The sequence below is a fragment of the Sapajus apella genome, unplaced genomic scaffold (genome assembly GCF_009761245.1).
Source record: "Sapajus apella isolate SASKATOON/1434 unplaced genomic scaffold, GSC_monkey_1.0 scaffold124, whole genome shotgun sequence".
NCBI classification, from domain to species: Eukaryota; Metazoa; Chordata; class Mammalia; order Primates; family Cebidae; genus Sapajus; species Sapajus apella.
Window position 1 is genome coordinate 84,693 of NW_022437064.1, and position 15,729 is coordinate 100,421.

The 15,729-nt window shown below is 36.4% G+C and overlaps 1 protein-coding gene across 10 annotated transcripts in view; it reads left to right on the forward strand.

Moving 5' to 3' along the window:
• The window catches only part of CENPE (centromere protein E), an 83,576-nt gene extending 73,977 nt beyond the window's left edge, over positions 1-9,599 (forward strand). For all 10 annotated transcript variants that reach the window (XM_032261576.1, XM_032261577.1, XM_032261582.1 and 7 more), the window contains 5 exons: positions 942-1,054; positions 2,448-2,545; positions 4,426-4,609; positions 6,335-6,621; positions 9,100-9,599. In XM_032261576.1, coding sequence (XP_032117467.1) covers positions 942-1,054; positions 2,448-2,545; positions 4,426-4,609; positions 6,335-6,621; positions 9,100-9,194 — 777 coding nt within the window. In that variant the 3' untranslated portion in view covers positions 9,195-9,599. The remainder of the gene's footprint in view (positions 1-941; positions 1,055-2,447; positions 2,546-4,425; positions 4,610-6,334; positions 6,622-9,099) is intronic.
• Positions 9,600-15,729: the final 6,130 nt, after the last annotated feature.

Consider the following 15,729-nt stretch of genomic DNA (forward strand, 5'->3'; position numbering starts at 1 on the left):
AAAAAAAAGAGAAAGAAATGAGAGGACCTTACATACAAATTGCTTAGTGAAAGAAGTCAATCTGAAAAGGCTACATACTATATGACTTCAAGTGTATGACATTTTTAGAAAGGCAAAACTACAGAAACAGTAAAAAGATTAGCAGTTGCCAGGGATAGTGGAGAAGAGAGGGATGAATAGGCAAAGCACAGGGTTTTTTAGGACAATGAAAGTATTCTGCATGATATTGTAATGATGGACATGTATCATTTTACATTTGTGAAGATCCACAAAATGTATAATACAAATAAACTGGCATGGAAATTATAGATTTTAATTAATAATAATGTATCAGCATTAGTTCACTTATAACAAATGTACCATACTAATGCATGATGTTAATATGGGGACAAAGGAATAGAGGACACTGGATATATAGGAACTCTCAGCATTTTCCATTCCATTTTTCTGTAAACCTGAAACTGCTGCTTTAAAATATTGTGTTTTATATCACTGGATGGAACTATGTTTCAGTACAAAATATACCTAGTAATGCTTTGTTTTGTGACTTGAATTTAGTTGAGACATCTAGGTTGATGTCTACATCACTGCTCCAACATCTTTTTGTTTCATTTTCTGATTTACTTTTTCCACCCATTTCATTATTTTCAACCTATTTCACTTTGTAGATATTTTCAATTGGAAAAAAATATTTTAAGAAATAAAAATCATGTTTCTAATTACATTATAATAGCTTCAAATAAAAATTCATGCTTCTAATTTCATATTAGCTTCAAGTGGACTTCATATCAATATCTAGATATTCAGTTAAAATTTATTCATTTTCATATATTTGCTATTTTTAAATGTCATTAGAGCAAAAATAGCTAACCATTCTTTAAAACTGAAGAAATTTAAACTGCTCTAATTATTATTTTTATTTTCTCTAAAAAAAAAATTAGGACAAAGTTGCTTCAGGAGCTAAGCCATATAAAGAAGAAATTGAAGATCTCAAAACGACGCTCATGAAAATAGACCTAGAGAAAATGAAAAATGCCAAAGAATTTGAAAAGAAGTATGTATTTGTCTTAATTGAATGTGATTTTAATAGCTTAAGTTTTCTTCCTAAATTACATATACTTTTCGGTAGTTAACTTTTTAAAATTATGAAAATATTGTTAGTGTTCTTTTTTAAAAAATATAAACATCCACAGATTCTAAATATACTAAAGTCTCATTACATATGCAAAGTTTTTAAAACTAAGCACAATTCTGATCAATTAACACAGTCTTTGAACACTTCTTTGTCAGCCATATATAATATAAACAATTTTAAGTTGCTTTTTTATGCCTGAAAGTGAATATTGAGAGAGAGAGACAGAGAGAGAGAGAGAGAGAGAGAGAGAGAGAGAGAGAGAGTGTGTGTGTGTGTGTGTGTGTGTGTGTGTGTGTGTGTAGCAGTTTGACAAAGGTTTCTGTTGGTTCTCTTAATTTCATTTGTTGTTCTTACTGTGTTTTTGTGTAAAGGTTATATTTCCTTATAGTTTATAGTAGCCTAGAGCTCAAGAGCAAATCCTCTTTTTATTGATTTATAGGTAGCATTATATATAACAGCATGCCTAAATTCTTTGTGGTATAGCATAATGAAAAGAACATAAAACAGATAGTCAAGGAAACTGAATTAGAAATGTTCTCACTAATGCATCACCTTACACTATTTATTCTCTCTGGTCCTTTCTTTCATAATCAATAAGTAAAGGTTTATATTAGAGGATTTGTTAAGATGCCTTCTGGGTCTTAATACATTTCATTCATCCTATAAATCTTGAATAAATATTTAATGATCTCTTATTTTGCCCAGGAAGTAGCACTCGGAATTTTCATGCTCTTTAAGCAGCCTATTGTTATGAAAGCAATTTTACTTATAGAATAGTGTTACCAGATACATTCATAGTCATTAGGAAAGGCAGAAAGTCTTATACATTATCATTGCGGATTAATGCCTAAACTAACTTTCGACTCTGACCTTCGTAGCATCTTAGACCAGAGCTGCAGACAGGGTTTGCCTTCCTGACCATGTAGAAAGAAAGCTGCACTTTCTCTTTCATGCTCCTGATAATTATACCTTCAAGATATTTCTAGGACCCCAGGGTAAAAAATAATTATGTAATTATAATTTTGTTCAATATCTAATGAATAGTTATTAGGCTTCCAGAAGGTTTAAAAGAATTGGTTTCTCAATATAAGAAAATTGGACTGTCCTTGCACCCAAGCAGAATGCTTCTAATTTGATGGCATTAATGCCATAAGGGGCATGACACCAGAGAAATATCACGGGGCTTATCTACTGCCACTTACAGGCGTTATGTCAATGTGATGTATTAGAAAGTCCTTCACAGCAGTTCTGTTTATTCTCCTGTAAAAAATTAGTTGCTGAACTGTTTACACATTTTTATTGTTCTTGTTAGAATCACTGCTATAAAAGCCACTGTGGAACATCAAGAAGAAGTTATAAGGGTATTGAGAGAAAATCTGAGAAGAAGTCAGCAGGCCCATGATACCTCAAGTAAGTAGAAAATGCAGACATTCTCAGATCCTTTAAATTTTGCTTCTCAACACACAACAGATTTTGAAGATTACCATTATGTATGTGACAGTCAAGAGTAAACAGAAGTTGACCACTAATCTATTTTTAAATGAATTTATTGGAACCGTATTTCCAGATATCTTGTGACATCTTAGTTTGTTATAATCTTAGCTGCTTATCCATTATAGATTCTTAAAAAATATGAACTCTGCTTTTGTATTATCCATTCTTTATCTAACAGTGAAGATACCTTCAGGCAATAAAAGAATGACTTAACTATCAACATAGAAGTATGCTTCCCAATAAAATGAAACACACGTTTTCATAGATTTTAATTGTATGCATCTAATAATTTATAATTGGTGCACAGTAAAAATAAATATTCTGTTCTTAAAACCAAATATGTCAATTTAATATTTACTTGCAAAGGTCTTTGAAATTTATCTGAGATATACTTTTTAGATCTGGAGGTCAAATTTCTCAAAATACATGCATTCCTCAAACTGCCTTTTTCATATTTCTGTCTGTCATGTTCTGTTTGAAATGAAAGAATGCTTGAACAGTATTTGGGATAGCTTTGCTCAGTAGAACAAGTACTGAACTAAGTCAGATACAGATCTCACTTAAAACGGCTATGTGAAATTGTGGAGTTAACACCTGACCTTCTAATTTCTATATGTATATATACTTATAAGTATACGCTTTTATATACACACTTATAAGTATATATATATATACACACACACACACACACACACACACTCACACACACATATATATATACTTATTAACTTATTAACAAGTAACCCTTGACTTCTGCCTTCTATCTTACTCACCTGGCTTATTTTACCAACCATCAATTCTAAATGCCTCTAGAATCCCCCTCAATTAATTACACACACACACACTTTTGAAGCTCAAACCAAAAGTTGTGGGTAAAATCACATTGAAATTTCCAAATACTAAGCAAAACATAAGATGATACTTGCTTATATTATTGTCCATTCGTTTAAAAAAAAAAAAAAATAGAGATGGTGGTGCTAAAGATGTTAAGGTGTTGCCTAGTACCTATTGTAGCTTAAACTTACCTAGTGTCTGTTACAGGATAACCACAGCTCCTAGTGGGAAAACTTAAAGGGGTAAAAATAGAAGTGAGGATTCTGTTTCAGGAGGTTGAGGATAATTACACTTGATTTGTAGGTGACTTTCAGGTACATAGTGTAACTGAATTCAAAATAAAATAGACATTGAGAATCACCTCCTACATACACACTATCCCTCTTTTGTGTATTCCGAGTGACCTAAAGGATTAATCCCCTTCCTAACTACCTCACATTTTTATGCAACTTTGCCTATAATTTATAAAACACAGTCTCTTTACACACATAGTGTAGAATATTTCACATGTGCTTTAATATTCCAACGTATATTTAGTTAATAAACATGTATTGAATATATATAATGCACTGAGTGGCGAGGTGGCCCTCCCACCCTACCTCACCTCTTGGCCATGCACACACTGTTGTAACAAGCCCTCCAGGGGAAAACTGATGTGGAAGATGTAGATCAATGAAGGACAGCTGTAAGTGGAGATGATTGCTATTGCTGCAGTCAGGGTGAAAGATCTTAGTATTCTGGATATGTTATTGGAATTGGTTAAGGGGGATTCTAGAAGCATTTAGAATTGATGGCTGGTCAAATAAGCAGAGGGAGTAAGGTAGAAGGTGGAAGTCAAAGGTGACTTCCAGGAAAATAACACGAGGTGTTTGGGTCTCTATGATGGCTTATTGTACTTAGTAGTGTTTCCTTTATTTTGAACTTTGGAGACAATCACCTATTTGTGTATTTGCCTCCCACAGTGATATCAGAACATACTGATTCTCAGCCTTCAAATAAACCCTTAACTTGTGGAGGTGGCAGTGGCATTGTACAAAATACAAAAGCTCTTATTTTGAAAAGTGAGCATATAAGGCTAGAAAAGGAAGTTTCTAAGTTAAAGCAGCAAAATGAAGAGCTAATAAAGCAAAAGAATGAATTGTTAAGGTAAGATCTGCTTATATGATACAGATATTATGCTTATGGCTATTTCATATATCTAGGATATATGGTATATGCACATATTTTTTGCAGGTGGTAACCCTTTACTCATTATGGGGAAAGTAATTTTTATAGCTCATATAATTTTTTTTTTAAAAATTAGAATATTGTAGCACTATTACAATATTTGCTGTCAATTGACCTATTCTTAACTAAGCCAAGAAACAGGAAATAAACAAAGACCTTTGAGGGGGTAGCTGACATACACAAGTCCATATACCCAAGCCAGTGAGGCTTTACTTAGAGAAGAACTCCTTACGTTCATTATTGTAGGCTTTTTACTTTATTAACAGATCTAACAAATTATTTGGCTTCTACCACAGTGGAAGATTAGAATCTTTTTGCCAAGCATTCTACTATGATATCGTAGAAAATAAAAAGCATTAAATAATTTTACAAATAACTAACTCTTTGCCATGAGTGCTATTAGAAACAGAAACAAAAACAAAAAGGACATTATAAAAGGGTTATATTATGAAAGACCTAATATTATCTAGGTGTTAGGAGTAGAGGGTTGGTTGATCAGGAAGCCAACAAACAGGCATACCTTGTTTTACTGCATTAATCTATCTACTGTATATACTGGGAACCCGAAAGATTTCTGTGATTCACTTTATTGCAGTGATCTGGAACAAAACCCGCCATATCTCCAAGGTATTCCTGTATTGGAATAGATCTGAAAAATGAGTAGGAATTAGGCTAGATGAGAGGAGAAGGGTAAGTCTTCCAGGACAGGGGAACAACATGTTCATAGGCTTTGAATCAAGAAGAATAAGTAATGAGTGGGACTGAAAGACATCCACTGTGGCCAGGGTGTAGAGAATGAGGCAGAGTAAAGTGCAAGATGAAGTGCCAGAGGTAACTGGATTCAGATTACCCAGGCCGTTATGGGCCATTCTGAAGAATTTGCAGTGGTATCCTAAATAATGGCAGGATTATCTGCACTTGAGGGTTTTAAGCCTGTGGCCTGATAAGATCATATAGCATCTTTGGCTGCTAGCATATTATAGAGGGACCCAGTTTTAGAATGTGTTTATGGTAGTTCAGGCAGAAGATAATTTTAGCATGGACTAGGTTGGCTACAATAGGAATAAAAACAAGGAAATGAATTTGATAGGTAGGATGAGATTGTATGAAGAGACTTGGATGACTGTTAAATAAAAGAGAGTGAGATCTCTAGGATTGCTTCCTAGGTTTTCTTCTGGAGGAACTGGATAAATGCTTGTAGCATCTCCTGTAAGAAGCAGCACTGTAACTAGAAAAGCACAGTGTAATATTTCTTTTACAGTAAGAAAGGTACATCAAAGATTCATCTATCCAGGAGACTAATTCATCAAATTATTTGGCAGTGTATCAATAGATAAGCCACTCTGGATTATGTCATTGATTCATTTGAAAACCTAATGTTGTATTTTGAGTTTTCTTTTCAAGACTCCATGATCATGGAACTTTACCACATTATTCAATTTATATAGATCCATTTTGTTTTCGGAACCCTGGAAATAGTCAAAACAGGAAGCATGAGGTTAAAATTAAAATGTAAATAGAAAATGGTAAATTTTATGTTATATATATTTCATCACAATTTATTTTTAAGTTTTAAATGTAAATGTGAATACATCTTAAGAATCAAGAAGGCTTACAGTCTCTCTTTTTTCCCCCACATTAAAGCAATAATCAGCATCTTTCTAATGAGGTCAAAACTTGGAAGGACAGAGCCCTTAAAAGAGAGGCTCACAAACAAGTAATTTGTGAGAATTCTCCAAAGTCTCCTAAAGTGACTGGAACAGTTTCTAAAAAGAAACAGATTACACCCTCTCAATGCAGGGAACGGAATTTACAAGATCCTGTGCCAAAGGAATCGCCAAAACCTTGTTTTTTTGATAGCCGATCAAAGTCTTTACCATCACCTCATCCAGTTCGCTATTTTGATAACTCAAGTTTAGGCCTTTGTCCAGGTAAGTAAATATACTAGTTACTTTGAAATCGGAGGGTAACAGTTGGAACTTATCATTAATATTTGATCCCAAGGGGCAAGTTAGATAAGAGAAGATTTAATTGAGTAAGCTACAAGGACAGGCTTCATTTGCTGACTCTGTGTAAGAAAGTTGGTTTCTCCAAGGCACAGCAACGAAGTGTAATCACTTTTAACCCCAAATGAAGTCTTTATTCTACCATTTAAGCCCATAGCTTTGTCCAAAGAGAAACAAGCAACTTTCTCAAGGACATGAAGATAATACCCTAAAAAAAACTTTTACTGATAAGTCTTACCAATTTAATGGACCAAAATATCCAGTAGCATTATATTCACTCTACTCAAGCCAGATAATAGACTTGAATCATTTACCTATTCATTTATTCAATCAACAAAATTGTTTTTAGCCCCTACTATGTTTTAAGGATTAGATCCTGGTGGCACATTGATAAGCAAAGCCAGACATGGTCCCTGCCTTCATAGAGCTTAATTCTGATAGAAGATACAGACAGTAATAAAGTGGTTAAAAAAAAAAAAAAAGTGAAATTCTAGCAGTGCAAGTGCAAAAGACTATGAGGAATATAATAGGTATGAGGAATATTGAGGAAGGAAACAGATCAGATCTAAAAGGTTAACATGAATTCTCTTAACAAAGAGGAAAGTGAAAAGCATCTCGGGCAGATGGAACGGCGACAGCATTAGGGTAGGTGGGAATATGACCAGGTGAAGAGTTGAAAGAAATACAGTGTGGTCAGAGCACAGTGAGTACAAGCTTGTATGGGTGAAGTCAGTGAGCCCAAAGAGAGAGATAAAAGCCGGAAATGCTGGTCTTTTGTAAATTGTATAAAGGAATTTTTTTCATTTATTGTGTAGAGGAAGTCTTTGAAAGCTCTTAAGCGATGACAGGAGAACATGAGTTATACATTTTGAAAACATCACTCATCTCTAAGGTGACCAAAAAAATAATAGGAGCAAGAGTTTGACAGTTGTCTGAACAGGACATGATGGTAGTGTGGACTTGGAGTAGAGATGGAGAAAAGTAGACCAATGGGAGAGATTTTGGAGTAAAATCAGCAATACCAGGCACCGGATTGAACAAAGGAGAACTAGGGATATCAAGGATCATCCCTAGTTCTGCATGGACGTTGTCCACAGAAGTGGGGGGCCTTGCAGGAGAAACAAACACTGCATTTCTTGTAGTCTTTCTCACCACATAGCATCTGTTGTGCACAGCCCTTTGTGACAATGTATCTACCTACCAGAGGTACCCTGTTATGCAACTGTAGAAATCTAAAGCAACAAAATTGTACGCTAAGAAAGGCAGTTGCCAAATCATTTAAAACCTTGAGCAATGTTTGCCGGAGTTTGTAAAACCTCTACTTTGTGATTAAGAAAAAAATCCATCCATTCTCATCAACTATATCAAAATTAGATCAAGTTGACAGTTTAAAAGTGTTCTTAGGGAGATAGGTAGGCACAAAAACATTTGGGAAAAAAAAAAGTTTGAAGTATTCTCTTCATTAAGTAGTATTTAACAAACATGTAAGGACCTTCTCTTGGCTACGTAACACTTGTATGGGACTGTCTCTCTATGTTGCCCAGGCTGGCCTTGAACTCCTCGGCTCAGGCAATCCTCCCAAGCATCAAGGACTACAAGTGCATGCTACCACACCCAGCTGTAATCACCTTCTGATTTTGTCTGCTAGTGCCAGAGGCATATGCATAATGTGAATTCATCAAACTGCAAATAAAAATGTTTGAGTCCCTTTGTTAATACATGGATCTCGCTGGTACTGTTTTTAGATTAATAAAAGAGTAGCCTAGAGGAATACCTAAATCAAAAACTGACCAATTCAGAATTAAAGGAGATAGGCCCAGTTTGAATTAATAGCAGTCTTTTAAAAAGTAAACGTGAGTTTGTACTTTTAATTATAAAAGGTAATCTAAATTACCTTAACAAACTAAGGTAATTGCCAAGACCAGTTATGCTATATTTACTTTCATAAATATAATAATTGTAAAATGAATACTGTTTATAATCACATAGATGCAGCTAAAGTCCTTTTTAAAGGATCGTAGAAAGCTTTCCAAACATGGCTAAATATTCTCTAAAATACTATTTGTTTAGCATACTATTTTGAAAAATAGGAAGAAAGAAAATAAAAATCAGTCCATGTTTGGTTCACTTTGAATTTCAAATTGAAGAATTCCCAATAAAACTTTATTACTTCTCAGTTTAACTATGGTTTTTCTAATTGTTCATTTTAAGACAAAATGGAGAGTAAACTTCTCCAACTCTGAGGTGAAATACACCATCTTCATGACCAAACATGATGAACCATATTGCCATTTGTCATTCTTCACATCTCTCCTGTCTTAACAGTCCTTTCTATTTCCAGCTGTGCTTGGTTTTTGTGTATTTTTATAATAGGATTAATGTTGTTTTCATTTTCTTTCTCAGAGATACAAAATGCAGGAGCAGAGAGTGTGGATTCTCAACCAGGTCCTTGGCACGCCTCCTCAGGAAAAGATGTACCTGAGTGCAAAACTCAGTAGACTCCTCTTCATCCCTTTTCGGGAGGTTCAGCATTCCTTGTTTGGAAATGACTTTATGTGTCTGTCCCTGCTAATGATGTCATAGTACAGCTTAATTTCAATTCAGTCTTTTAACTTTACCACTAGAGTTGAAAAATAAGGGAGGAGGAAACGATGCATTGTGGTAATTTAGAATGGTGATAGGAATTACCTTCTTCTTGCACGTGGTAATACTTTTAAAAGGTGAATTGTTTTATTTATTTGTATATTTTGTAAAGAATAAAGTTATTGAAGGAAATGTAAAGTTAACTACATGATTTAGCATATTCAAAAGCATAATACAGACATTAATATATTTTATTAACAAAATTCTAAACATTTTTAACACCTCACACATTCAATAAATGTTGAGTAGTTATGAATCACTGCTCTTCTATATAATGTTAATGGTTTCTTGGTGAGGTAGTCTCTCTTGCTGACTCAGGATTTTGCTATGAATATATATACACACCCTGCTTGGATTTAAATTCTTAAAGGATAGCAGAGGTTATGTCCTCTTAATTTTCCAGTTCTAATATTCTTTTTACTATAATAACCACAGAAGTTCTTTCTCACATTTCTGGTAACCTACCTATCCCAATTCCTATACAAACTCTCTAAATTGGTTGGTTTATTATTAGACTTTGTTTTTCATTGCCCCTCACTCTCAACCTGAAGGAACCTGTAGAGCATTTATTCTACGTCTTCATTGTAGACATACAATACCACAGTTTTTATCAAAGTAAAGTTTTCTAAACCTGTAGTCCCCACAGATATATAAAGCATATATGGATGGGATTCTTGCAATCTGTAAAACTTTTGAAATTTTTTGTGAATTTTTTTGTATGGATTTATTTTTGGGGGAGGGGATACTAGGGTTTATACTTTGTTTTATATTCTCAGAGAGGCCTGTGATCCTGTAAAACTCCAAGAACTATGGATTTAGAGGATATTTGATATTTTATACCATAAAACAAGTTGCATACCACTTAAAACAAGTTGCATTAGGTTATAGAACAGAGTCAGAGTGATTTCAAGGCATACTTGGCTCTTTGGTAAGATTCATTCAAAGGGAGAGATTATTGATTGTATCATATCCAGTATTTTAAAGTCTGTGGACTGGATATTTTCCCTTATTTTAACATAGCACCAAAGGAATTCACTAGAACTAAGTAGAAACTGTCCCTTCCTACACAGTCCTTTCCCCCAGACCTGTACCTTGAGAGTCTGTCTTCTACTTTCCCCCTTACCCAAACAAAACACTAACGGACCTGCAGGTTTGCTTCTTTATGTCTGTTCCTCCACTGAACAAAAGTAACCCAAAGTAGTGGTTATGTTCACCTGGATGATAAAACTACTTTAAAACTATTGAAAATTTACCAGTTATCAGGTAGCCAGCCTAGTCAAATACTGCTTAACTTTTGAATTTGGGTGTCCATTTTCTTCCTCAAATTTGGGAAGTTTGTGGCCATTGTTTCTTCAAATAAGCTCTCTGTCCCTTTTGCTTCCACCATTATCCCACATCCTGAACATCTGTTCCCATACATTTTCCCCAGATATCTGCTTATATAAGTTAGAAAACTCAAGTGGTTCTTTTGAGTGTGATGAAGCTCCTCATGGGCCACACTTTTTACCTCACATTAGGGATCTGCTGGGACTTGAGTCTAGTTACAAGTCTAGGAGCATAGAGCAGTGGTGGGGTGGGTCCTGAGGAAAATCAGCATTGTCTTGCTTGGCAGCTGTCTCAGTGGAGGTCATTATTATTTCCTCAGGCAATGCAGGATTAACCCCTCAGACAGAGTTGGAAAGGCCATTACCAACCCCAACAAGGTTGAAGAGGCCACCTCAGCTGGCAGAAACAACTCATCAGAATGTAGGACCCAGCACTTTGGGAGGCTGAGGTGTGTGGGACTCTTGAGCGTAGAAGTCCATGACCAGCCTGGGCAACATAGTGAAACCCTGACTCTACGAAAAAATATAAAAATTAGCCTGGCATGGTGGCATGTGCCAATAGTCTCAGCTACTCGGGGGTGCTGAGGTGGGAGGATCACTTGTGCCCAGGAAGTCAGCGTTGTAGTGAGCCAAGATCATGCCATTGCACTCCAGCAGCCTGGGCAGCAGTGAAACTGTCTCAAAAAAAAAAAAAAAAAAAAAAAAAAAGACCTCAAGGTTCCTGGCTTCACGGTCTTCCCACATGTCCCCATTCCAACTTTTAGAATCTCACTCTCAATCACTGTGGCCCATTGTACCAGTAGACACAATGAGGCAGAGTTCACCTTTTGTAATTGCACCAATCAAATGATAAAGACTGGTGTTTAATTTTCAGCAATTTTAGGCTCATGGCTACAGGAGAAGATCCTCTTTCAGGGCACACCTAGAAGCCCTTAGGTTACTTATGTGGAGCTTGAGCCAGGAATTTGAGTTTCTGAAGTCATCCTTTTTTTTTTTTTTTTTTTAAATAACTTTGACCAACAATATTAGGAGCAACCAACCAACATTGTTACATTTCTTAGAGTTCCGCAAATATTTTAAAATATTATAGGGCTGGCCATGGTGGCTCATGCCTGTAATCCCAGCACTTTGGGATGCTGAGGTGGGCGTATCATGAGGTCAAGAGTTCGAGACCAGCCTGGCCAACATGGTGAAACCCTGTCTCTGCAAGAATACAAAAATTAACCAGGCGTGGTAGCACATGCCTCTAATCTCCGCTACTTGGAAGACTGAGGCAGGAAAATCGTTTGAACCCAGGAGGCAAGGCTGCAGTGAGCCAAGATCGTGCCACTGCACTCCAGCCTAGGCGACAGAGCAAGACTCCTTCTTGGAAGGGAAAAACAGGGAGTATTATATACAGAGTCACTAAGTTCCTCACCTCTAAGAAGTAGTTGATTAGGAATATCCAATGCAGACATTTTGCATATCTCTATGAACAGTTCATGTCATGGATAATCAGTGCTCTCTGTACTATTGAAAGGAGAGCCAGGCTGGGCGCAGTGGCTCATGCCTGTAATCCCAATACCTTGGGAAACTGAGGCAGAAGGAGCACTTGAGACCAGAAGTTTGAGACCAGCCTGGGCAACATAGTGAGACCTCATCTCTACAAAAAAAAAAAAGTTAATTTGGAGGGCTGAGGCAGGAGGATGGCCTAGGAATTCAAGGCTGCAGTGAGCTATGATGATGCCACTGCACTCCAACCTGGGCAAGAGTGAGACCCCATCTCAAAACAAAAAATTAAATAGGTAGAGCCTTTAGCATTTTTAAATCTAATCAGGCTAGAGAGCCAATTCCAGGAACCCCAAAACCAACTCAGGAAACTCATCCTTAAAATTTGATTCCTCTAGAACCACCTCTGGTACCAAAATCTGTATTAGCATTCTCTAGAGAGACAAAACCAGTAGACTATATGCAGATGGTCCGTGACTTATCATGGTTCAACTTGTGATTTTCAACTTCAGGATGGTGTGAGAGCAATATGCATTCAGTGAAAAGTTTACTTTGAATTTTAATCTCTTCACAAGATAGCAATACTCTGCTGTGATTATGGGCAGTGGCAGCAAGACACAGCTCTCAGTCAGCCATGGGATCACAAGTAAACAACTGACACTCTTCAGTATACTCTGTTCGGTAAATCCCATGAGATATTCAACACCTTATTCTAAAAGAGGCTTTGTATTAGATGATTTTGTCCAACTGTAGGCTAACGTAAGTGTTCTGAGCACATTTAAGTAGGCTTGGCTAAGCTCTGACATTGAGTGAAATAGGTGTGTTAAATACATTTTTCAACTGACAATATTTTAAATTTACAATGGGCTTATTGGGATGTAACCCCATTTAAAGTTGATGAATATATATATATATATGGATGGGGGGATGTTTGTTAGGAGAATTGGCTTACGGTATTATGGAGGCTGAGAAGTGCCACCATAGGCTGTGTGCCAGGGAAACTAGGAGCATGGCTCAGTCCAAGTCTGAAGGCCTGAGAATCTGGTTGGAGTTCCAATATCCAAGAGCAGGAGAAGATGGATGTCCCAGTTCCAGAGGAGAGAGAATTCACTTTTTCTCTGCCTTTTTATCTGGCCCTCAGCCAATTGGATAGCAGCTGCCCACATTGGGTGAAGGAGATTCTGACTCCGTTCACTGATTCCAATACCAATCTCTTCCAGAATTACTCACAGATATCCCAGAAATAATGCTAACCAGCTCCCCTGGAATTCCTAAATCCAGTCAAGTTGAAACTTAAAATTAACCTTCACAAACATTGTCTTGAGAGCCTGGCAGAATTTTATTCAGAAAATCTATTGAGGAACTGCCATTCACTCAGTAAATATTTAATGAGCATCTATTGTGTGCCAATGACTGTTTTAGGCACTGATAGGTACTACCAATGTGGAACTCATACTGTAGATAAAGAAAACAAGCAACTAATATATTTTGAATATCAGCTAATCACAATGCAAAGGTGTAAAACATATAGTCCCCACTCTTGAAGAAATTAGGTCTGCAGACAATACAAATAGATAAGCAAGTATTTGCAATACCATGTGACTTAGGTTGTTATCATTAAGTAAGCATTATTGCTGAAGATTACAGAGGGATGCTGAAGAAAGCTACATCAAGAAGCATTGGAGTTGGCTTTGATTAGCAAACTCTCAGACTCATGAAAAGTCTGTTCAAAAGCCTCAAAAGTCAAAGGCATTGTTAGTAAAGCAAGAGCACAGCTAGATGTGATGACAAATCGTTAGAGCCAGCGTTAGAAGTTGCTGGAACAAGGAGGGACAATTTTATCAAAGACCTTATACGGACACATGCAGAAACTATGTTCGGTTTTTTAAAGAACTAAAAAGGGCAACTTTTACCATCCATTATAATTAAATTTCTCTAACCATGTCTTCATCATAATAATCACTAACATATGTTAAGTACCTGTGTGGCAAACATTGTGCTGATGGGATCATAGGCTGAGTCATTCCTCCTCACCACATCCCTGAGGTAGGTGCTATTTTACCTTCATTTTACAGATGAGAAACATGAGAGGTTCAGAGATTTAGGTGATTTACTCACTTCGCTAGTGAGAAAGATATGGGACTCACTCTGGTCTTTCTGATGCCACAGTCTTTGTTCATATCCACTGTGCCTGTTAGAAATCACTTCGCTCCATGTAACAAAAAACCTGGAAAACACTAAAGTTTGTTTTCCTCAAATAAGAAGTTCAGAGGAGTTGTTGCCTTGAGGCTGCCATCGAGGACACAGGCTCCTTCTCTTGCTGGGCTCTGTCGTTAATGTGCCCCTCTGACCTTGGGCAAACTCATTAAATGCCTGCTCTGTCCCGGCATCCTATCTTCATTCCAGGCAAAAAGAAAGGGAGGAGCAAAAGCCAAAAGCCTTTCCGAAGGGCTTAGCTTTCTCTCTTTTTTTTTTTTAATTTTATTTTATTTTATTGCATTTTAGGTTTGGGGTACATGTGAAGAACATGCAAGATTGTTGCATAGGCACACACGTGGTAGTGTGATCTGCTGCCTTCCTCCCCATCACCCACATCTAGCACTTCTCCCCATGCTAACTCTCCCAACTCCCCTTACCTTTCTATTTAAGAAGGAAGCCATCCTCAGAAATTCCCACCTGCGTTTCATTGGCCCAGTCTATGCTACTTGGCCACCCCTAGTGGCAAATGAGGCTAGGAAGTTGAGACTTCTGTTTTCCAGCTTTGATGAGTGAAAAAAGGGGAAACTGAGTTGGATGGGTGCTGAGTAAACCATTATATACAGTACGTATACAACTAGCCTATACAATCACTCTGCTCAATGGCACTACAGATAATGTACATGTTGCTATCCTAACCTACAGGGCTCATGAGATCTAGTCCTTTCTTTTGGGCCTTATATCTCTGTTCTCTTCAGCCAAACTGGATATTTTTTGTTTGTTTGCTTTTTAAAACTTTATTTCAACATAACTATGCTTACAGAAATACACTCATATTGGTTAATAGAATGTATTTTAAGTTTAACTTAGCCTACACAATTTGGACCAAAAATCTGGTTTAAGATTTTAAAAAAGGATTTGCAATCTGGTTTATTGTTATCTATGACAAGTGTATAAAAGATCTTCCATCAAATGCTGCTAAGGAAGACAGCAAGAACCTTCAGAAATTTACCTTTGGTTTTGCCTCAGAAAAATAACACATATTGTACTGCATAAGTTTCTAAAATTGGTGCAACCAAACATTGTAATTTTTCAATGCCAGTTTAGAAAGTTCAAGGACTAATGGATATGAAGGAGCTGGAAGGGAACCTATGTACACATAAGAAACTGTAAAAGCGATCTGATTTAGTTAATATGGCATGTAGATTGTAAATCTACACAAACCAAGATTCAGATAATTTCTTCAGTCTGAATTAACACATCTGTTCACTTCATCTGCTAAGGTCAACCAGGAAACTGGGAACACCAGCTGTAAGTTTTTCTGACTTACGCAAAAAAGAAAATTAACTTTCTCCCTCAGCTTTTCAGTCCAGAAGTGACA